The sequence below is a fragment of the Hermetia illucens genome, chromosome 6, assembly GCF_905115235.1.
Source record: "Hermetia illucens chromosome 6, iHerIll2.2.curated.20191125, whole genome shotgun sequence".
Classification (NCBI taxonomy): Eukaryota; Metazoa; Arthropoda; class Insecta; order Diptera; family Stratiomyidae; genus Hermetia; species Hermetia illucens.
Window position 1 is genome coordinate 84,828,797 of NC_051854.1, and position 24,760 is coordinate 84,853,556.

A 24,760-nucleotide genomic window follows, 5' to 3' on the forward strand; every position below is an offset into this window, starting at 1 on the left:
TTGACGAAACTCTAATAAAGTGGATCTACGCTACGCTAACGCAGAGATTGTTGTGTGCTGAAGTGGGTCTTGATCGCTACCTAACAACGGAAGCGACGAAAAAGGATGAAACTGGATGATCTTCGCCTTCCTGAGATGAGGGGTACAACCCTTCAACACTCCGAAGAAGTGAAATATCTGGGAATTATTCTAGGCAAGAAGCTTCTTTGAAACAAACATGTAGAGATAAAGATGAAACGAGAACTCACAGCTTATGGGCTGTGTAGACGGACCTTTGCCTCGACATGGGGACTTAGGCCTCAGGTAGTAATGTGGATATATGTTGCTATCATTAAGACGATGTTCGCTTATGCATCCGTAGTGTGGTGGGTTAAGGTGAAACAAAAGAGTTTTCGCTGCAAACTAGCCGCACTGCAAAGAACTGTGTGTCTGGGAATCATCAGAGCCATGAGCACCACATGCGGCGCAGCTCTGAATGTATTACTCAATTTGGCTTTGTTTATTCAGGGCATTGCAATGAGAGCAACTCATAGACTAATTCGATTAGATCTATGGGAAAACAATGGACGTGGGGCACAGAGCATTGAGAGAACTGAATGCTTTGCGATTCTCAGATTCCCATACATCTGTTTGGTAGAAGATATGATGTTATCGTGAAATGGAGAGAAAACTGGAACGAACCAGAGGAATGCGTCAGGATATACTGAGTCTTCTACACCGATGGATCAAAGACAGAAAATGGTTCTGGAGCAAGAGTCTACCCTCTCGGATAAAATCGAGAAGCGGGCTTTTCTTTTGGGACAATACACAATGGCCTTTCAGGCTGTGTAGAAACCGATTGAATTCTGTTTCTAGATTCAATACGGTGGATTTACTCTGGGTACCTGGTCATTGTGGTGTAGGGAGAAATGAAATTTCGGATACCTTAGCAAAAGAGGCTTCAACTTTCACCATGCCCGGACTGCTGTGCTCTTTCTTATGAATTCATTTTATAAATACAAAAATGCAAATAAAAGTCCCATATGGGCCCCATCAAAATACTACAATTTTCAAAAAGTGCTCAACCCGACGGTATGTCTTCCACACCAAACCAATTCGCAAATATCGACCTTTTTTCTTCAGTTGGTAATGTAATGAAATGTGCGTGTGTCACATATTACTATGATTAAAAAATAGTGAGACTTTTTAAATAAAACAAGAACGGTTTATTCATTCTTCCAAATTTATTTCGTCGCCTTCAAAGTAATCCCCTCCGGATGCAGCGCACTTATGCCAACGTTTTTTCCGGTCCTCGAAACAGTTGTTAAAATCGATTTTCTGAATTGCCTTTAGTGCCATCTTCGATGCGATTTGAATCTCCTCAATCGAGTCAAAACAATGTCCAGGAAGTGGCAATTTCAGTTTGGCGAATAGCCAGAAGTCAGACGGAGCTAAATCAGGCGAATAGGGCGGCTGCGGTATGATATGCGTTGAAGTTTTGATGAAAAAGTAACGGAGCACCAATGCTGTGAGCGAAGGTGCGTTATCGTTTTTTCAATACTAAACTAGATGGGACGCAACTGGGGTCTAATTGGTCCTTCAAAATTGATTGAATTGCGCCAAATGATACGTTGGTAATATCAACAAGGTCTCTAATTGACAAGTGACGATTTTTGAGCACTAAATCTAATCTGGTTGCCGTGGTTTTCACCGATAGACGGGGAAGGACGACCAAGAGGCTGATCGTCCTCAACGCATTTTATGCCTTCTTTGAACAATTTCTACCAACCAAAAACACTGGCCCTCGACAAAATATTATCACCAACATATCCAACGTTTGGACAGCCGAAAAACCATTTTAAAAAAAAAAATTTATGCAACTCCTTTCACTCATTGTGAAATTCGAAAATTTTGTTGCTGACTGAAAACACGCATGCCTCGTTAACCACTGGCGCTTTTGTCTCAAAATTTGACATAGATGTTAGTTCAGGTCTTACCAACTTAAGGAAAAAAATAGAGAGATAGGCCCAGAAATATCAGAAAGGAAAGGGATTCCTTATCGATACTGCCAAAGTTTTGAGTTACATCAGCTCCTGTTCTTTGTGATTAATTTACCCACGAACGTCTCGAATCTAAAATTTACCGCATTATCGTCCGTCCGGTGGCTCTCTAAGGTTCTGAGTGTTGGCCGACTATAAAAGACAATGAACGAAGCCGCGCGGCAATGGAGACAAAGATTTTGCGTTCGACTAGTGGGGTGTCACATTGATCCAATTCGAAATGAGGGTATCCGCAATTGATATGGAGTTACACCGATCGTGGAAAAATTGCGTGAGGGGCGTTTTCGAATGGTATGGTCACGTAATTCGCGCTAACGAGAATTCACTTGCCAAGATTGGTCTGAACATCGAAATCGATAGTAAACGACCAAAAGACAGACCTAAACAACGGTGGCTTGATAAGCTGGATGGTAATTTAAAAGCCTCGAGATTGCACCCAAATCAGGCATTCGATAGAGCCAAATGGCGAAACCGATCACGACGAGCCGACCCCGCTTGTGAATGGGAAGACTTCCACTCCCTTAAATATCTCTTGGTGATTTTGGTGATTGACTTTTACATGAGGGCCTCTTCGAAATATTGACGACTTTTATTATTCTGTGGTGAAGATGAGATGAAGAAAAATAACCCGATTTCCATGAAAACATATGTAGTTTTGATCACGACCTACACTTATTGCGCCATTCTTGTCGTCTTCATAAATAGCACATTTTTCCAAGTATGTAAAAGGTTGCGAAATACGTGTGTTGCTAGGCACCATTCAATAGCAACACCGATAGGGTCCTGGTTGACCTGAATTGCCAAATGATACTAATTTTAGCTGTAACTTTTCGGAAATCCAGCAAAAGAGACAACTATTGAATAAATAGAAATTTTTGACGCCATATTATTAGTGGGCACGAAGCGAATGTGTAAATGATATGGTCGTTAGCCTGCTCGTCATCCGCGGGAGGGTACATTCACAAAACGAGCTACAATGCAAGTGACAAGCGTAATTTCACTGATTCTCCTTACTTTCCATGTCATTGTCTACTCGAGAGTGTAAGCTTCGCTATAACCAAAGTTTAAATGCGTACATGCGACACCAGTTGTAGAAAAATCAATGAAAAAGGACGAGATAACATTAGTAATAGTCAGCAAACTAGAACAAGGAATCGTTATTCGTACAAAGAATTCTTTTGCACCGAATCCACAGTCCCACAGAAAAATGGTTGCAAGAAGTTGATTATGAAATTCTGGTGTTCATTATTGGATTACTTTACATTTTCATTTCAACCCCACATTCTCCCTGTAATGAAAAGGACTGTTTTGTCAAAGGTGCCAACTTAGCTCGCTCGTTATTGTTTGCACGGCTTCATTCAACTACCTCAATTGCCTAGCAACCCAGTCACAGGACATTTGTACGCTGTCCTATTGTTTGAAAAGCTCTTCAAATGGGTATAATGAGACCCTTCCAGCGCTTTGGAAGGAGTCATTCGAGTGTGAGGTTTGATGATTTAGAGTAAAGAGAAAGGTAAAAAAAATATGAAATCAAACAATAGAAAGGGAGCTTCTACACCGCAGGTAGTCACAACTAGAACACGAGAGCGTTTTGATATTTCCCTCCTTGCATAATTTCTGATTGGCGAAAAGTTTGCTCTGCACAATTGCATTACGCCCTGGTTGTCGCATCAAACAAAGTTCTACTTCAACTAGTAGTTCTGCGGAAAAATGAATCCTTGCTTAATATGAAAATATGCAAGTTTAGGTTTTGAGATGACTACACGCTACCAAAGTGTCATTTTCCTATGCTTCTAAAAATACTCACGGCATAGCATTCAGCTTCACTTCACACTTTCTATGCTGCTGTTGGTGTTGTTGGGACGAAGATGTTGAAGAGGCATTGGAAATAGTAGGAGATAGCGATGACGTACTGTTCCAAGCCGTTCCATTTGCATCGAAATTATGCAAGGATGTTGACATCACATTCGTTGAAGGGGGTGGTACATGAATTGTTGGAGCCGGTGGTTGCATATGTGCTGTCGGGTGGGGATGTTGTTGTAGTTGTTGTGGAGGTGCATGAGGCGGTGGAATGGCAGATGATGGATGTAAAATTCCAGCCATTCCGTGCATCTTAGCGGCATTCGATTGTGCTGTTACAGCTGCCGACACAGACGTTGGCTGCAAACCAATCCCAGAATTGAGGTGACTTTGAAGCTGCGCTGCATTCAGTGATGTTGACATCAAATTGTTATTCGACGAGTTCGACAGTTGCGTTTGACATGTTGCATTTGTTGTAGCTGCACTTGTTAGGTTGGAGGAGATGATGTGGAGATTCTGTTGTTGGGGATGCGGTTGTTGTTGTTGATTTGGTGATTTCGGTGAGTGATTTGAGGATAATAAATTATGACTATTTAAAGCATGCGAGGATAGATGAACGGAATTTACATGTTGATTCTAAAAAGATATAAATAGTCAGAAATGTAATTAATAATTTGCATAGGTTGAACTTGGACGCTTCAAAGCAGACAGTTTCATTTAACAAAACGAATTTCAAATTAGGAAAATCGGGAAAAAATCTAAAACTGGTCATTTCCATTGCAATGATGAATACCGATAAAATGCTATATTATATATACACAATTAAAAAATCACCAGAGAAGTGGTAATTCAAACTTTGGAGATAGAACCATAGATGAAACCACGAACGTTACCCTATCAGGAAATGGCTACCTCGAATCGAAAGGTGGAAGGAGGCCAGTGTTGAACACCGGTGCCAGTAACGAAAATCAAAAGTGAAAACAAATGCACCCCCAGAAATGGCTGATGATTTCAAATGACCGAGGGTGGGCATATCCCGGAGCTAAGACCTGGCGGACTAACACTGTCAGTGGAAATCTTCAAGGAAACACTAAGTAATAAAAGATATCTGCGACTAGGAAGCAGCGTGAAACTATAGAACCAGCTATTCTCTCAGAGGTATGGAGTTGTGAACCCTCCATCGGGCTTCACTCTAAAATAAGAACTTGAACACAGGCATTTTCATCGTTATATACGATAATTAGCGCACCAAAAATTGGCTGCAGGTTACGATATGGTTTATCATTTCATAGGATGCCATTCTGCGATTGGCGAGGTGAACGAGATATCCAAAATCGATAAGGTGGCGGTCTGCATACTAATTTTTCTTCTTCAATGGCGCGACAGGCCAAATTGGCCCTTGGCCTCCAGGATAGATTTCCTCTAGCTTTCTCGATCCTTCGATCGTGTCCTCCAGTTGAAAAATTTCAGCAGCTTTTTACTGGCCTCGTTCACTGAGTCCTTTTCCACTATGCGTCCATTCGTCCATCCGTTCTACGTGACCGGCCCACTGCAATTTTCATGGTTTTGCCACCACCGCTGCTGCTGGGTCGTCTTATAGCTAGTACAACTCATGGTTGTATCTTATTCGCCAGTCAGCTCCATCTTTTATCGGTTTAAGTATTCGACGTAGAACCTTATGTTCGAATGGGTCTCTAACGCCTGAGTCTACGCTTCACAATCATAGCACAGGGCCTATCATAGACTTGTAAATTCGGAGCTTATTTTTCCTGTGTACCGACTGAGTAGTATGATTTGTTGGCCATTATTATTTGTCACTGAACTTCCTCCTTTTCATTACCATTCTTCGCTATGTTTACTTCTAGGTACACAAAAGTTGTCCACGTTTTCAAAATTAAAGTCTCCCATTGTCAAGCTTTGCCGTATTGACGCCTGTTTTCTTCATCGGGTCATAAATTTGGTTTTCTTTTCATTAATGCTTACGCCGACTCCTTGTGCGGCTTCATTTAGTTCTAAGAATACTTCTTTCGCGTCTGGAATTGAACGTACCATGATATTTATGTCGTCAGCGAATTCCACTATTTGCGAAGATTTGTAGAGTAATATGTCCTTTTCGAAAATCCCATTTTTATTCACCAATTAATTCGTCTGTATATGGCTTTAACCTAGCTTGGATGATCTTCTTAAGGATCTTGTAAGACGTCCTCGACAATGCATTTGCAATTGGTTGTTTTTGACTGCCTTCTTTCGATTTTCAGTATTTCGCCGAACGCGGCAATCACTTTTAGACCAGGTCATGAAAATAACGCATTTTCAGTGGATTTTGCATCAAAACCCTCCCATATATCAGACGAATTGTTAGACTCTTCTGTAAAAGTATTGATTGTTTCCATAAATCGTAATATTATATTGAGAATGCAACATGATCATTTAAATGGTTTTTTTTCATTAGAAAATACCTTTTATCGAGGCAGACACATCCTTCAAAGTAAATTATTTCTTACTTTTTCTTTAAAAGATCAAATTGCTGTTGGCTTTCAGGATACATCGCCAGCAATTTTTCCGATCCTTCGGGTGTGTCCTCAATTTTGTGAGTCCAAAAGGCAATTGTTTTGAGTTCTTCCATCACTTGCGGTGGCTTTCACATAGGTTTGCTGTCTATTACTATACGATCCTCGAAGAGGTGCCTGGGAATATTTCTGTACTCGTCCTTGGTGCATCGAATTTGAATAATTTTGCCAGAATTGAAGGAGGTAGTTTGTTAATACACAATTTACAAACCCGACGATGTATCGAAGGCACCAAATTTCTCCATCCCCTGTCCTATTTAATATCTGTCAGTTTTTCAGCACTCTTCGTTAGAGAGAGTGCAGCTTGAATTATGTCTTTGTATACCGATTGCAAGTCAAATAAATTAACATTTCAAATTAACACTCTTACAACTGAAATTAACGCTTCCGCGTATTAAATTAACGATCGTGCAGATGAAATTTAGGTTTGAACATATCAAATTAACACTTTATAAATGAGATTAAATTTTGCCAATCTATTGTTGAGTGTCGACATACTTACTTTGAACCCTTTCAAAGAAAGTTAGCACCTTACTTCTTTCGTTTATTACACCTGGGAGAGTGTGTAAAATATTTAGCATCGCAATTGACCTGTTTGTTTGACTTTAGTAACAAAATGGGTAAAATTTACACCTATTTTCGCTGGAAAAAGCCACTCACCCGGAAAAAAAGTTTCAAAATCCGGAGCATTATAGGGAAGAGGCACAAAAGATAAGAACAGCCAAGATGCCTAAATCGAGGCTGAAAAGTCAAGATTGTGTTTTTTTTTTCAAAAATACTTTCCTATCTTCAGTAATACACTCCATTCGATTCAAAATCCTTGGCTTTAATCTGGGGAGGCTACGAGGATCAAACAGAAGAAGGATATTTGAAGGATCATGGCACTTTTCCCGACTGGACTGGGGAGTATCAAAAGTTTCTAATGAAGGACCGTGTATAGCGATATGTACCAGATGACAGACCCTATCTTCAATATGACGAGTTTTTTTTCTGGCTATACTAAGACTGAAAACATAGTGAAGCGGCGAACAAAGCGAAGATGAAAACAACAAGTAAAGCTTCGAAAACATACAAAGAATTCTCAGCGTCCCACTTGTGTTTGTTTTCGAGATTCTGTTCGCCGTTATCATCTTCATTTTGTTCACCGTTATCATCTTCACTTTGGTTGCCTCTTTACTATGTTTTTAGACTAATAGGATCGAAAGACTATCAAAAAAATTGCGCATCACATGCTGTTGCACAAGAGGTTAGGCGTGTTGCACTTATTGTGCAATATGACGAGTTTTTTAAGTGCAACACGCCTAAACTCGTGTGCAGTATTTTACATCTGACGGCTGAATTATTATATAATTTTGCTAAAGGTTGCATTGTCAACCCCATTCCCGTAGATGGTGGAATGTTTGTTGAACGGAAAGGTGGAGGTGTTCCCTTTTCAAACCCGATCGAAACTGGTAGCAATCACCACCTCCCCCTAAAAAATGATGACCCTTCACGGTAGGGTTTTCGATATCATCATTGCTAAGTTTGCATTTTCAAGCCTATTCCGTGAGGAAGACAGTATGCAAAGGATATGTAGAATAAAGATAAAAGTCCACTTTTTTCAATCCCATCAAAGGATTACGGTGGTCACCAACACTTTAAACGGCATGGCTCCTCATATTGGGACTATATTCATGTCAAACTGTTAAATTTCGAACCCTATCCCTGCACAGGATCTCTGTCCAATCTCTATTCGCGGCGGTCTTCCTAGGTTCCCTTAAAAAGGTATAGCGACTCAAATTGAGTTTGCCAGCCCCACACTCAGAGAGGGAGAGGATGAAGAATATATGTAGAAGAAAGAAAACGTTACGACGCCCCGATCAATAAAGAAACAATGTGCAAAGGAGGGTATAGAAGGAATCATCGCCTTGCCACACAATCCCTTCCCAGACCCCCGTGGATGCCCTCTCCATTCACTCCCCCTCTTCCCATCGGGAGATGGGATTGGAAATTATACCTTTACCATAATTTTTCCTAGTGTTTGGGCGGCAATCATTTTTTTTTCAAATTTTAAATTTTGTGTTAAGTTCAGATACCAGATACCGTCAACTAGCAAGAAACCTTTGCTGAGGAGATATTGCTTCCCTTGATTATTTGTTTAATTTATATATATATATATATATATATATATATGGAGATATCATTTGCCAAAGATCTCCGGAAGTATCCATCCTCAGACAATTTTTGTAATCAAAAGGAGAAGATAAATGTAACTCTTGAATTAGACTGGCTAAGAGTGGGACGCGATAAAAATAGATGCAATAGCCACTTTCCAACTTGTAACTACTGTTTAAACACGTTGCCTTATTGAATTCTGGTCGCAATATGATTTATATTAGACATATCCAAAGGAAGAAGGTAAAATTTTGTAGTAAAAAAAGAAAAGAAAAAACGAATATAGAAAATATAAAATAATTACATTATTCTGATGGGGTGGCACCGATGGTGGAACAATATGAGGTTGTGATTGACTATGCTGTTGTTGTTGCAATAATCCACTGCTCATAGGAATAACATTGCCCGGTTGCGGGGCTGGACGTTTATGTTGTCTAGCCGGAGCCGTTGGAGGCATTTGATGTCCGGTCGACTGTAGAAACCATGGATCGCCTGTATTGGCCGCCGTTGGTTGAGAGAAACCACGATGATGACCCACAACCGATGTTTGACCTGATGTCTGTAAATTTAAGGCTGTTGTTGCGTGTGTGTTCATAACGTCGTTCTCCTTTGAATGGCGTCGTCTTAATGTTATGGATTTGATTGGATGCAATCCCTTGAATCCGTTTGCTAGCTTATCGATAGACGATGATAGACTACGTGTTGTTGCGAGGAATTTCTCAAAGTGATTGTCTAACGAATTTGAGTTCTTTTCCGATATACTCTCGGATGAGACAGCGAAAAGTTTGCGTTTAATACGCTGTTTCAGGTGCTCGTGTTCTACATCGACATCTGTAATAAACAAAACGAAATATTGGTATCAGTAAACATAACGCTAAAGCAAATTACTATCTATCACTAGAATCCTTGGAAGCCTCCAAGCGCAATCAAAATACTTTGCTATACTTACAGTGCCATTCAGCACATCCCTTCAAGGATTCCCACATTGCTGGGTCTCACGTTTTGAGCAGAGCCACTCTCTACACTTCAATTCTGTCACCAGGAGGAAGGAGGGCAAGCAGGCTATTGAACCAGAACCAGTTCATGACAGGGAAACCTTAGAGATCCTCTTCAGTGAAGTCACTAAACTGATAAATTCATCGAGCAGAGTCAATTTTTATCAATCCTGACGATAAATAGTGCCTTCACCTCATATCAGGGCCGAAATCATATAAAGTCTCGCAACAACTTCCAATAAATGCGCTATCAACAATCTATACGACACTTTCGATTTTTATGCACACAACTCGATATAAGGCAATAAAGGTCTCCATAAAACTGAAATGTGTGGAACGAGAACGTGTACACGAGCAAGGCTATTGGTTAGAGCATTAACTTTTATGGAAGTTGGAATGGTAAATGAAAGTGCATATTTGCTCACAATGGCTAAAAACGAAATTTCTGAACATTTACTACAGTTTAAGATGAGTCAGTTGAGTGTTGACAGTTTAAATGCAAAAATATCTATGAATGTAGTTTTTCCAGTTAATTTTCATTACAGCTAATACCCCCCAGTCAGTCGATTGATAACAGATATCTTATATGGTGCGATATTCGAGTAAGAAGACAAACAACCTCTTCGAATTTTCATATGCAAAATCCGCGATTGAAAATTCAGCATGTGTAATTTGAAATACAGAGTGGAGGGAGCGTGTATTATGTTTCATTTCAAATGGGACATCATTTTCACACTTCGCAGTTGAAAGAATGCACCAATGCCTAGTCCATTCGAGCTTGTGAAGCATTTGCATGCTAATGGACGGTATAAGGTATCCTCGTGATGACCTTGGACGCTGAAATAAAATTGTCGCAGCCGCTGGCGACAGTGTGTCCTTTAATTAAAAAATCTCAACTTACTACAACCCCCACCCTGGTATAAAGAAAATCTTGTTTGAAAACGTTGTGGCGTATGGGGCTTGAGCAATGACGTTTGTATATTACTGCCACGCTACCTTGCTGGAGGAAGTCTGCTGCGAAATATGCCCAAAGAGAAATACAAAATAATACCTTAATAACTGTGTATTTATTATATTTGAGAAAGTTGCTTCGACTACTACGACGTGTTACACAGGAAAATGATTTACATTTCATCATAATAGAGAGAACGTGTTTACATGCTTGCTACATGCTGATTGCAACGCTCATGGCGGTCAATCGCTGAAGGTCGGATCGTTACAGTACTCCCCCCTGAGTATTTTTTGATCCGGTTTAATTTTTCTCGAATACACCTTTGTAATGTTAGCCGATCGTGGGTGGATTGGTTTACAAGTACCACTAATGGATGCTGACATCGATTATGACAACTGGGAACTGTCGTTTAACTAGCCGACTGACGTTCAACTCAGCTGATGCTGTTGTAGCAAATGAGACTCTTTTGCTAGGCTTCGTAATAGGATCGATAGGATTTGAAGAACTTCTCTCCAGTTGAATTTGCGATGCTGATGATGTCGTGAACGATTCATTAGGCTTGGAAATCAGAAAGGCTGATTTGAGTCTGTCTGACGACACATTAACCAGTCTTCCCGAAATAGGGTTGGCTTGATTCGTTCTACGATCCGATGCGGACCGGTATAAGGTTGGGTAAGCGATGGTTTAACTGAGTCCTCACGCAAAAGTGCATGAGTACATGTATTCAGTTCCTTGTGGACGAATATTGTTCGATTGTTGCGATGAATAAATGGTTTAAGGCGCAACTACCTCATGTCTTGCCGAATACCATTGAGGAAAATGCGAAGGTCAGTTACTGAGTCGTTATCCATGAACCATTCTCCAGGAATTCTCAGAGTGGTTCCGAAAATAATTTCAGCTGATGAACTACCGATGTCTTCCTTGAAGCAGTTTCGCAATCCAAGCAAAACAGTGGGAAGGATGTCCACCCAATGGTCGCTATCTTGATGGCACATGATCGATGCCATCGCTCGATAGCACCATTGCTGGCTGGATGAAACGGAGCCGTTCGAATACGCTTGCAACCGAGGAGTTTGATGAGTGCATTGAATAATGCTGATTCAAATTGAGTTCCTTGATCGCTAGGTGCTCCAAAACGGAAAAATCCAAGTAGCGTAGAATGCCTCTGCAACGCTTTCCCCAGACTGATCCACCATGGGAATGGCTTCGGGTCACTGCGTGAACCTATCTAACAGTGTGAGGCAGTAGCGATAGCCTCGCGACGGTGGAAGAGGTCCAACTGTATCCATATGTACGTGATGGAAACGATGACTAGGAATGGAAAACTCTTGAAGTATGTCGAACGACCGACTTTAGAACGATGACAGCGTTGACAAGTGCGAGCCCACTGTTGAATGCCTTTTCGCATGCTAGGTCAGACATATTTCCTGCCAATCGCTTTATGTGTGGCGCGATTGCGAGGGTGTGAACCTCTGTGGAAAATGTCGAACACTTGCCTGCGCCATGTTGAGGGAACGGAAAAGCGCACGGTAGATGACGATGTATCGCCCACGAGCTGTCTGCCATTTTCCACCTCTAACTGCCGAAGCACAAGCAAGGTTGGGTTGTGTGCGATTAATGACTGCAGTTCTTTGTCCTTGACCTGCGCTGCGATGAGTTCATCTGTATTATTAGGGAACGAGCGTGATAACAAGTCCGCGACAGTGGTCGTCCTTCCAGTTATGTGAACAATGTCGGTTGAGAACTCTGACACGAAAGATAGGTGTCTAGTTTGTCGTGCTGTTGATTTCTCTGATGTTTGTTGAAAAGCGTGGATCAAAGGTTTATGATCAGTTTTAATCTGGAAATTTGCACCTTCCAATGCATTTCGAAAACACAGCTAACAACTCCCGATCATAAACGCTGTACTTCCGGCGGGTGATAATTTCTTTTGAAAGTGAGTGGTAACCACTTATCTTGTTGATATTGCTCCAAAATGGCGCCGACGGCTACATCCGATGCATCAGTGATCAAGGCAACCGTTCGATCTGGCTGATAATGCACCAGTAAGCAAAACTATCACTGCAGTCCTCGAAAACCTTGCTAGCGACGGGAGTCCAGTTGACTGAGGTCTTATATTCTCTTTTTGTTTTTACTAAGATTCCATTGAGCGGCACTTGCAATGCCGCCGCGCCCGGGATGAACCTCCGATAGTAGTTGATTGTCCCGAGAAAACGACGAAATTCCTTAAAAGTCGCCGGTTTCTTGTAAACACGAACAGCTTCTACGGGAGAATTTGGCGGAGAAATCCTTTCCGCTGATAATTTGTACCCAAGGTATTCGATTTCTGGAAAACTGGATGTGCAATTGGCGCGCTTCGGTTAGCAACAGTACCGAAGGGATGCACACACATCCTGGGACCTACCTCTGCTATCTGAAAACAGGTTTTCCAGAAGCTTTCATTCGGTTGTTTCTCTAAATCGCGAAGAAAAGGAAAAGCATAGAATTGTGATAGATATAAGATATACCCTCGAATCACTGAGAAATGAATGGTGGTAGACATGTAGTTGGCAATCATTTATACAATTATGATAATAGTTTAGTTTGGACATAAGTTTACTAATCAAAATTTTTCATCTAAGTTTCTTTTAACGGAAAACCTAAAGACTCGCATTCGTTGAAATGCCTTTTAATAATTGCAACCAGAACAAGCATGTCGAGTCAACACTAACAGCTTCACACTAAGTACCTTCTGAACAAGAAGATTACATACAAGAGAAGCAAATCGAGTTTCTAGGCAGAATGTTATTGGTAACTGACGCGCGTGTCGACGACGACTAGATGGCTTTCTTGTGTATATTTCCCCATTATTTAATGCATGGTCAAATACACGACGCCAACACCATTAAACAAATGCCCGGAATTCTTCCCGCGCAAGTGACTGAAGAACATCGAACATGGACAATGTTTTCCTTCCACCATACAAATTGAAGCAGTGCGCCGTGACACGAACCTCCTGTACGCAGTCTTCTCGCTTCTGAGCCTTAAGCAAATCGGAATTTGGAACTTGTCCCTAACACAGCTTATTTTCAATGACAAAAAAGTCACTTTGATTGCGTTCTTGGTTGTCTGTTCCGCTTTGAGCCGTTCAACAAAGATATTGTTGCTTTACTCACCACCCTCACCTCCCCCCACATCTTGGTCAAAGGTTCGTTAGAAAGAGAAATCGAATGAAACATGCAACAATAGAAGCTAAAAGTTTCTTCGGGAAAGCTGCCAGTGATGAGAGAAAAAACTGATTCCCGAAATAAGATATTCGCAAAATTAATGAAAAAGGGAACCGACTGTTATTTATATTGCACTTCAGAGTTGAGGGATAAATATGTTTATCAGTTGAGATAACATCCCTATATGTGGTGAGCATATCCCAGTTAATTTGAATTTTATGCTTTTTTTTACAAAATAATTCAATTAATTGTTTTCCAGCGCTTCATTAGGGGGACATTGAGACATGAATTAAGATATCTCCCATACTCCAATTTCAAACTAATTCCATTGAGCACTCACTCATTGATCTGAATCCACATTCGAATTAGAGTGTATCATATACAATCATAAATTAGAAAGAAATCGATACCAAATCTGTGAATGAAAAATATATTCCCCAATTAACATTTTTATTATATACATTAGTAGAAAAACGCACAAAGATATGGTTTATGATGGTCTATACGGTATTTAAAATGTCTATAACTTCACGGTTCCAGAGATGATTTTAAATTTTTTGAAAATATGGCTTCTATGCAGCTGTTTTTCTCTTTTAGAGCGATCAACGCGAATTTGATATTAATAGAAGGAAAATAATAAAAATGTGTATTGAACAAACGTTAATTAGATCTTATATTGTAAATATTTAGATATTTGTGTTAATTTTAGTTTGCTCGGTAACTCAGAAACAGTTGGATACCTTTATTCCGTGAAAACAGAAGGCTTGAATTGATACAAAAAAAACCCACTCTAATTTTCAAACCTGTAAATTAAATCATGATTAGGACTCAATTTATTAATGAAAATTATTGTAGATTATACTCTACATGTGAAGATTGTGCAGATTCCGTTGAGCAAATAGTTATTCCAATGCTTATTTTGCTATTTTATAAATGTTTCCAATTATCGTTTTATAAGCAAATGCTATGGTGTCCGTATTCGCCATTGGGTCTATATGGATTGAAGCGCTATATTATTTATGATACATCCATGGCTGCTCGCTGGAGCTAACAACTACATCCTTCATGTATTGGAGGTTCCCAATGCCTCCTATCTAGGGTTCGCAATGTAAATGTCGCCCCTCCTTAAAGTGTGCGCCGACCAAGTTCTTCGTTTGAGATAGGGTCAGGCCATCAATAATATGACGCAGACAGGTATTGACGAAAGCTTGGAGTTTTGAGTAACAGTGGAGTTCCCTTTCCATGTGCTACTCATATATACCAACACAGAAAGAACACTAGCCCAGAAAAGTCTCAACTTAATCTCGATGTTGAGATAATTGCATTTCCATCCAGTCCCATGCAACCGTCTATAGAAACCACATTTCCTAGATATACAAATTGATCGACGCTTTCGATGCTTTACCCATTAATGCAGATAGTTAGATTGCGATGACATGTCAGACTGAGAACCTTGTTTTTGTTGGTGTTTATCTTTAGTCCAACTCTACTTGACCCTCTTTCCAAATCCAGAGCCATTTGGTCAAGGACCATGACCCGATAAGGGAGCACACAGATGGCATCAACGTAGTCGGGGTGTTTGAGGAAAGATGTCATCGTCCACTAAATCCTTCCACTTCATTCGGACAAGGCAGCATGTAAAATGTCACTGATAACAAGAAGAAATAATACCGATGCCAGAAGGTAACGCTGGTGAACTCCGCTTTGGACCTCAAAATCGTCCAAGATTTTGCCTCGGTGCAGCACTTGACATTTTGCGCCAACCTATTTCGCTCTTATGATAGCTGTCAGTTTCTCCGGAATGCCCCTCCTACGTAGAGCACTCCAGATACACTCCCTGCTCCAAATCGAAATCCATGAAGAATAGGTGAAAGAAGATCTATTTTCTGCGCACTGTTCCAAAATGATCCGTAGGGGGTTAATGTGGTCTATGCAAGAGGATCCACCTGCTCTCTGTCGATCAAGCTTTCGAGATGTTCTTTGATACATTCCAGTATTATTTTTTTTGATTATTATATTTTCGATGACAGGGAGCATGCAGATACCGCTTCAACTGTCACACTCAAAACAGTTGCCCTGCTTTGGGATCTTGACGATCATCCCCTTCTTCCATTCTCTAGGAAAGGTCTCGAATTCCCAAGATTTCCGTATGAATGGAAGCAGCAGATCTGCAGTAACTGCAAGGTTAGCGATAAATAACTCGGCGGGGAGACCGTCAAACTCAGCGACTTTACACCGTTTCAGTGCATTGGTGGCCGAAATGATTTCTCTTCTGCTTGCATGTTACGGTAGCTAGCCATTTCATCCACAAGAAGAGGATTTTCACCGGATGTGATACGGTTAAGAACCGCGGTGAAGTCTTCTTTCCACCTCTTCAGTTGTTCATCATCGTGGATGAAAAGTCGATCGTCGTCGTCCTTCACAGGACCATCGAAAGATTTGCGACCACATGCAAGCTCTTTCGTGGTGCGATACACATTTCTGAAATCATTGCGATCTGCGGCATCTTCCGCTTCCTTGGCCAACACAATAAGAATTTCTTTTTTGGCGCTGAACTTCTCGTTATTTTGTTCGATATCGGAGTTCGAGCGCGTCACACCCGCCATCACTCGAACCGGTTAGGAAAGCCTTTAACCCCTTCCGTTCATCGATCCGCTTTCACGATTCGGCAGTTAGCCAGCTCTTATGATCAGGATGTGAGTGACAACCTGTGTAGCACCCGAGAAAAGAGCATTTTTGATGGCAGCCCAACGCTCATCGATATTCTCACGCGAATTACTCAGTATATTTGCCGTTCGATCAGTAAGATAGCTCTCCCAGCTGAGCGACAGCTGGCTCATAGAAGCGGTCGATATTGAACTTGGGGGATTGCAGCTCCCCAAGCATCAGATGTTAATCCCTTTCGAGGCCAGCGCCTCTCTTATTACGCACATCCAGCAGACTACTCCTCAATCTACTGCTGATAACGAATCAAGCTGTTATCAAATCCTACCTTGGTATTCAGATCACCTATCATCATCACAATGTCACTTTTAGCAAGCCTCCCCTGGACTGCCTTTAATTGCTTGTAGAAAGCATCCTTCTCTATTATATCGAAATTTCTCGTTAGTGCTTAGCATTGTACAATTATGATACTCCTTAACCGGAATCTTGCAGCAAGAAGTCTGTCAGAAACCGCCTCCCAGGTCAAGAGAGCGTGCCTTGCGGTAACTGTCAGTAGCAGCCTGACATCGGATTCGCGTCTGCTACCACTTGGCTTGCTACATAACAAAGAGACATTGTCACAACAGTGAGAGGAGTACTCTCCAGTGTCCCGCCATTTTACTTCGCTTAGGTCCAGAATAACCAGTTTATATCATTGGAATTGCCGCTCAATTTGGGGAAAGCGAACTACCGTCGAGGAGGATACGCACATCCCAGAAACCAATCATAATCCATTTTCGATAGCCAACGGTCATTGTCGTGAGGTCAGTCTATATGCGAATCGTTGTTGATGTTTCGGCAGCAGTAGAATTTCAAAATTTGCAGGTTGCCAACCCAAAAATTGCTATCCCTTTTGGTCGCCTCTTACGACAAGCAGGGACGACGAGTGTATTCTTAAGCCCCAGCTTACAAGGCGAAATGATCAGATGAAATCGTCGAGAATGGGTCCTTTCCAACAAATGTCAAAACTAAGATCGACTTTGGAAAGTACTAAAGGAGACCTTTCATTCGATATCCCACATTACTATATTTGGCGAAAAAAAATGTACTCCCTTTTTTACATGTATGGGGACCTTCACCCCCCCCCCTCCCCCGTGTCAATCGCTTTAAACATTTCCGAGAAAAATGCGTGCGACAGACAGACAGTAAACCAATTTTAATAATTTTGTTTCACACAAAACCTTAAAAATCCCTCTGCGTTTATCTACTTTGCCGCGGAAGGGAGGCCTGAAGATATCTCCTGAGGAACCACACTGTATTCCGAAGCCAAACGGAAACTGGAAAAATCCCATCAAAAAGTGTTATGCGACCCATGCTGATGGGCTGATCACACGAGTCGCCAGATGAACCTCCGGAGTAACTAGTTTTGCGTGTCTATAGGGATCAGATTTTTGGGTTGGGTAGTTTCCGTTTGAAACTTACGTCAAAACTAACAAGTTTCGGAAAGTACTAATCGAGGCCTTCTATTTGATCCCCCCCCCCCCCATGACTACATTGGTTGAAACAAGTTTACATCCCCCCTTTGCATGTATGGGGAGCCCCCCTTGAAACTCCATGTACGTTTATGTCACTCACTGTATGCATGAGATTTCAAAGTTTGTGCACCGAGTTTCGTCGGGATCGGTTTAGCCGTTTTGGAGAAAGTGCCTGTGACAGACAGACAGACAGACACAAAACCTTAAAAATGATGAACAAAGACATTTACCACAGTTTTGTGGAGTAGAGAAAGATCTTCCAAATGACTGCAAACATTTAGCAAAACGACACAACAAACTGTTTTACAATAAAAAAAAATACAAAATGCTAATATCCAAAATGTTATTATACCAAACTACGGAGATGAAAATGTTGCGTTGGGCTAGTGGCGTGGCACACCTTGATCACATTCGAAATGAGGGTATCCGCGATCGGTATGGGGTTGCACCGATCGTGGAAAAGTTGCGAGAGACGCTTTCGAAAGTTTGGTCATGAGATTGGTCTGAACATCGGTGGCCAGTGGATACACTGAACGGAAATTGGAAAGCCTCGCGACTACATCCAGATCGGACTTTTAATAAAATAAAATGGTGCAACCGATCTCAACGAGCCGACTTCGCTTGTGAACGGGACAAAGGCTAAAGAAAAGAAGCAAACTATAAATGACTAGGAAAGTCAACCAACAAGAACTATTTAATAAAATATTTAAAAACGAACACCAATGTTGTCGCCATTCATGATTCAGTCTGTCCCCAAGATTAGATAAGACCAAACAAAATGTAGACAAATTTTTTCTACTGATGCAAGCGAAGGCACGACTGTCAGTGACCATGCTCGCGACGCAGTATTCACCCGACGAACATTGATTAACGACAATTGAGGGGAATCTTATAAATACAACTATTTTGAGGAAAATAGAACAGAAAAGTAGTCATGCAGAAACTCGGATAAAGCGAGTCCCTTATTGATAGTCTTCTGAAGATCATCAGATTGATGATTTTATCTATCATTCCGCGCTACCACTTTCCTGCTTCGCTGAGAACGCATTTCATATAACGTCAACTTGATTGTTATTAATGTAAACGATAGTAGCTTTCTTAGAGGGTCGGCTGTTAATAAAGTTAAAGTATAGCCTATATTATTGGGGAAGTTGATGATTCTAGGATAAACTTAAGGGAGGGGGTTTGTAGTCAATTTTCAAAAAATATACTATGGTAATATACTACTATTAACTGTATTTAAACAGGTATCGGTATGAAGTAGACATGGGTAGATGATGTATGTAATATTACAAAAGTGATATCACCTTAAAGTTTGATATTATATGACCATCACCGAGCAGGATTCAAACATTACATCACCTACCATTATCGCACCACGAAGAATCATCCCATTACCAAGCACCATCTCATTACCTAGCATCATCCCATTGTCTAGCATCATGCCGCTACCTAACATCAACCCATTACCAAGCATCATCTCACTACAAAAGTGATGTTGTAATATAGTAATACCTAACATTAGCGGTCTTCGTAGTATGCCGACGCCGAATATCGGGTTGGCTTTGAGCTTGCTTTCGGTTGACTTCGGGCTGATTCTTGAACTGTTTTCGGATTGGCTTCAAGCTTGCTTCAGGTTGGTTTCAGGCTGGTTTTTGAATTGTTTTCGTGTTGGCTTTGGGTTTTCTTTACATTGGCTTCGGACTGGCTTTTGGATTGTTTTCGGGTTGGCTTTGGACTCGCTTTAGGTTGGTTTTGCTTGCTTTTGGACTAGTTTTGGGCTAGAAAATGATTTCGTATGCATGCGCATATGCAGATTCTTGGCTTTTACTTATAAACTGTAATGCTACGGATTATAATAATTATCGGCTGCTGTATGGCGTTGGTCTACGTAATATTTCCTAGTACAAGCGGCCGAGACGACTATCGAATGTTGATATCGACTATAAGTTGCGAAGTTGTTCCCTCGGCCAGCTTTACTTTGAAAAGGTGATTTTGATTTTGAGTGTGATAGGCAAACTTTCATTATGCCAAGCAAAGATAACATCTAAGTAAAGTAATGCTCAATGCTCGTTCACAAAAATCACGATTTCCAATTCTTTGCATGGATTGTACTATTTATTATCTTCCATCCTTATGGGATGGGGTTTTTTTTCTCCTCTTGTATGAAAAGTTCACTCCTTCTTCAATGATACTTAATGGGTGCTGTTGAATCCTTTGCGTTTTGAATGTAATAAATATATGTCAAATTATTCTTGTGCTAAGGCTGCTGAACTTTAATATTTAATGTTGATGATATAACATCATATACACGGCCAAGGCGGTGTTGATAGGCGATCTTTGTAATATTACTTTGTAATGTCTCTCCGTCCATATAAACATATGAAGTATGGCTAGCAAAAATGTTTACAAAGTAAATCTTTTAAGGTAACATATACACATATCCCAGGTACATATCTACTTTTAGAAATTCCAGGAAAGCCCCATTTGCATGGGGAATATTTATAGATACTTTGGTTTCTAATAATGGATAAACCGAGTCCTAAGTCTCAAATAAAATTTTATCTCATCGACTCCTAAAAATCATGACTGATAGATAGTCGACTGATACTTCTGATTTTGCTCAATATCCATTGAAAACCCGATAAGATCCATGAAAAATGTGACAAAGTTTGCCGCAATTTCCCCCTATTGTCTACAGTTTCCTCAATGGCAAAGCTACTGATACTTACGTCGGCATTATCTGATGGAATCAACTCAGAGAGCGACTTATTTATGGTCGCCAAACAAAACATTTTTCGCCGTTTCAAATCATTTCCTTCCCGGATACCATCCAATTTATCAGGTTGTCCACAAAGTTTTCGCACAAATCAAAGACAGAATTCAGCAGATAAGTTTATAAAAACCTTTAATTATTTAATCTAATATATAATTGCCTCCATTAGATACGACTTCCCTCCATCTATCGGGCAACTTCAAAATCCCCCCTCTATAAAACTCTTCCCCCTTCCCCTCAAAGTACGTGCGAAGTGCACTTTGGAGGTCAGCTTCAGAAGTCATTTTTTTACCATCCAGAAAATGTTGGAGGGACCTGAACAAATGGTAATCAGAAGGAGCAAGGTCGGGACTATACGCAGGATGACTCAAAACTTCCCAGCCAAGCTCACTCAATTTTCGCTGAGTAGTTAAAGATGTATGCGGCCGGGCGTTATCATGATGAAAGACAATATTTCGCCTGTTGACCAATGCTGGTCGTTTCGAACGTAGCTGGGTGTTTAATCTGTCGAGCTGCTCGCAGTACTTATCGGCGGTAATGGTCTCGTTTGGTCCCAAAAGCTCGTAGTGTATGGGGCCACGAACGTCCCACCATATACTGAGCATTCGCTTCTGCTGATGAATAGACGGCTTTGCTACCGATGGACCCGGTTGATCTCGATGAGTGTAGGCTCGTTTCTTCGCTACGTTTTCGTACACAATCCATTTCTCATCGCCAGTTACCAATCGATTCAAAAAAGGGTCGTTTTCGTTCCGTAAAAGGTTAGCGGAGCAAATTCTCACTCTATCGGCCAGATTTCGCTCAGTCAGTTCGTGCGGTACCCACTTTGTGCTCTTCAAAACATATCCAAGACGCGTAATGGCTACTGCTACTCCTGATTTTGATACACCGAGATCCTCTGCAAGCACACGTGTCGAAAGAAAAGGATTCGCTTCCAGTTTGTTGCGCAGGATATCGTCGTCAATCGTATAGGGTCTTCCTGAGCGAGGTTCATCTTCAAGTGTCAGGTCTCCGCTGTAGAATTTTTCGAACCAATCGTAAACTGTCCTGCGCTTTACCTTTCCTTCACCGAATACCTTCGACAAATTTTCAATCGCCTTCGGCACCTTCGTCCCCATTTGAAACTCGTACAAAATGCAATGACGAAAATGTACTTTGTCGAATTCCATGTTTATCCTTGAATATCCTTCACAACACTGATCCTTCAAGGATAATTTACCATGCATTTTATAGTTAGGACTCTGACCTTTCCATTGGGATATCACATGTTGTACCTGCTGTTTTGGTTTGTCTGCTAATTGCTTTTTAATTGTCACATTAATATTTGTGCGAAAACTTTGTGGACAACCTGATATTTAATACAATTTAGCACGATGAGGGAGAGCGCAGCGTACGCTAAAATTCAAATAACTCTGTACATCTTACATCCTAAGTTTTCTATCTCGTGAACTTGGTCATCAAAAAAATTGATGCCTACACTCTAAACAGCATCATTTATTCAAAGATGGTAATGGAATTTGATGGGCCATAACCGGCCGCGACGACTGTGAGGGCGAGATTAGATAATAAACGGCAGCAAGTTCTTGGGTTAAGATTGATACTTGGTAAATTTTTCCTCCAACATGGCATGGGCAACATGGACAGAAATATAGAGACGGAGGAGGATTTTGAAAGAAAAACTATTTAGGAAATGTTACATAAGTTTTTATGGCGGATGGTGTAACTTATGTTGACAATTTCTGATTAAAAATGTCCGACTTTTCTCAAATTGGAATGTTGTAGTTTTTAATGAACAAAGGTTGCTGTTTTGGTCTCTGAATTAGGAAAATCCACTCATAAACTCATTTCACTTTCAAACGAAGATGATCAAAGCTGTCTATTTCTTTTCAAATCACTTTGATTCTAGAATTGAAATAAATGCTGGAAAATAGAAAAGATATGATTTTAAGATGTCATACTCGCCACATTTTTAAGGTTTTGTGTAAAACACTGATCTGGACACACTAGCGTGTGGGATTTTCACCCGCTAAAACCGCCCCCGACTCCCTTACTGCCCCGCAGAATCACCATAAGGTATTACATCAGGAGGCGGACTCAGCTCACTCTAGCTTAGCCACCTTTCTTCTATACGCGGCGTACGTGACCGCGCTTTTCTCCTCTCCTCTGCCTTTCGCAATTTACTCTGAATAGATGCGATCATGGAGTTAACTCTGCCATGCTATTAACATAGTATGCTGGTCCCAAGCCCAGGTAAAGGAGGAGGGTTTGAGGCAACATACTCTGTACTATCCTCAGTAAAACAAAAATAAAATGCTGAAATCAGGGAAAGAGATAAATAGAATATAGTTGGTCCCCCACCTCAGTCGACGTGGCAGGACGGGCCCCGGTGCTGTCGAGAAATGGGCAAGGGTTCTTGACGCATGATCCAGATCAGGCATTTGATAGAGCCAAATGGGGAAGCCGATCACGACGAGCCGACCCCGCTTGTGAACGGGACAAAGGCTAAAGAAAAAGAAGAAGATGGAGTTGACCGCATCTCAATTCTCTTGATGTGCTATCATTTTTGGCACCAGATTTTCTGGTAGCAGCATCTTTCCTAGGGTCTCCTCTAAATTCCTCCTTTCTTCCACAAATCTCGGACAATGGAAGAATACATTCTCTGGGTCGTCTGGAACTCCACCCGCATACCCGGTATATAAGCACGAGCCTGGTATATAATATAACAACAAAATGATGGAGCTTCGTTTTTCAGGCCGCTCGCAGGCACCAAATAAGCGGAACTAGATGAATAAGCTGTGTGGGGAGTTAATTGAAACCAAGTTTAAAATTGATACTAACTATGCCCAGAAAGCGCGCTTGCAAAGATGATTCAAACTGACAGTTTTCGGAAATAATTACAGAGCATGACAAACACGGCAGAATTATTACGAGCAACAGAGTATAGTACGGGAAGTATTTCAAAATATATTGATGACTCACATCTTAATGGAAAGCTTGCATTTAGTGCCTAGGACGCAGCCAGTAAGAAAGGAAAGTACAGCAATTCTCACTGAAACAGGAAATCCGACTACGAGCGGCCCACCTATGGTACTACAGTCCAAATTTACCCGTAAGCGGAGGAGAAAGACTCGGCAAAGAAAGCTTCAGCTACTAAGAAGGGGAAACTACAAGCTGAATCCTGCCTGTCGAAACCTTCTCCTTCACCCTTACCAGGAAGAGCGGAAAAAGGAAGACTCCAAGCCAACGGCAGAGGAAGGCACTGCGCAAGAAAATGAAGCACCTTGGAAATGAGGTCATGGGCGTGGCTGCACCACCAGATGCGGTAACGTCCCTAGAAATCGGACGCAAGGAAGTGGAATCTTCGGCAGAAACTGGTAACTCCGTTGAAACCCACACTGGGCGCACAAGACCTCTCTATCAACGGTAACTCACGCAAGAAGCGTAAGACCAACACATCTGTGGTGGGCAACGCATTACAGTGCTCCGCACCAAGGCCTACATTCACGCATCCCGCGGGTATTAGGATCGGTGTGCCGGGAGGTGATCAAATAAGCGATAGAGATCTCAACGAAGCTGGTCCCTCCTATAGGAATACGGATACTCCGGAGTGCCTGTGGAAAAAATGCTTTAGCCTGGAATGAAGCCAAGATTTAACAATCAAGGTTTCCGCGATGGGCTCCTCCATTTGGAATGCACTAATGAGGCTGCCTTAGAATGGCTCCAACAGGTAATCCTAACTTTAAGTTCTGGCGGTCTGCCCTAGTTCACTATTGTGCACAAGACAGAAATTGTATGTTGGATACTTGGTCCTCAAAGGAAGGGAAGAGACATCATCCGCATGTTGGGTTGACAGAACCCAGGCATGGATTTTGGATATTGAAGGGTAAAGTTCATAAATACCTGGAAGGACAAATTTACAAACGTGGAGGGTTTCAGCTTGGTATTTGATATGGACTTTAGAGTAAATCCTAGCTGTTAGTAATTTTACCTACACCATTTACGGAACAGCCGGAAAAAAGGCAAGCCAGAGACCTGAAAGGAACTGATTTGATGTTAGCTTGTGCGATCAGATCTATGCAAACCGGACAAC

The 24,760-nt window shown here is 41.3% G+C and overlaps 1 protein-coding gene across 5 annotated transcripts in view; it reads right to left on the reverse strand.

The window, feature by feature from the left end:
- LOC119658918 (tyrosine-protein kinase CSK) overlaps positions 1–24,760 on the reverse strand; it is a 142,228-nt gene that overhangs the window by 21,731 nt on the left and 95,737 nt on the right. For all 5 annotated transcript variants that reach the window (XR_005250303.1, XM_038066740.1, XM_038066741.1 and 2 more), the window contains 2 exons: positions 8,868–9,394; positions 3,847–4,475 (listed from right to left, as the gene is read on the reverse strand). Coding sequence is in view for 4 of the 5 variants with exons in the window: in XM_038066739.1 (XP_037922667.1) it covers positions 3,847–4,475; positions 8,868–9,394 (1,156 nt within the window). In the remaining variant the exon portion in view is untranslated. The remainder of the gene's footprint in view (positions 1–3,846; positions 4,476–8,867; positions 9,395–24,760) is intronic.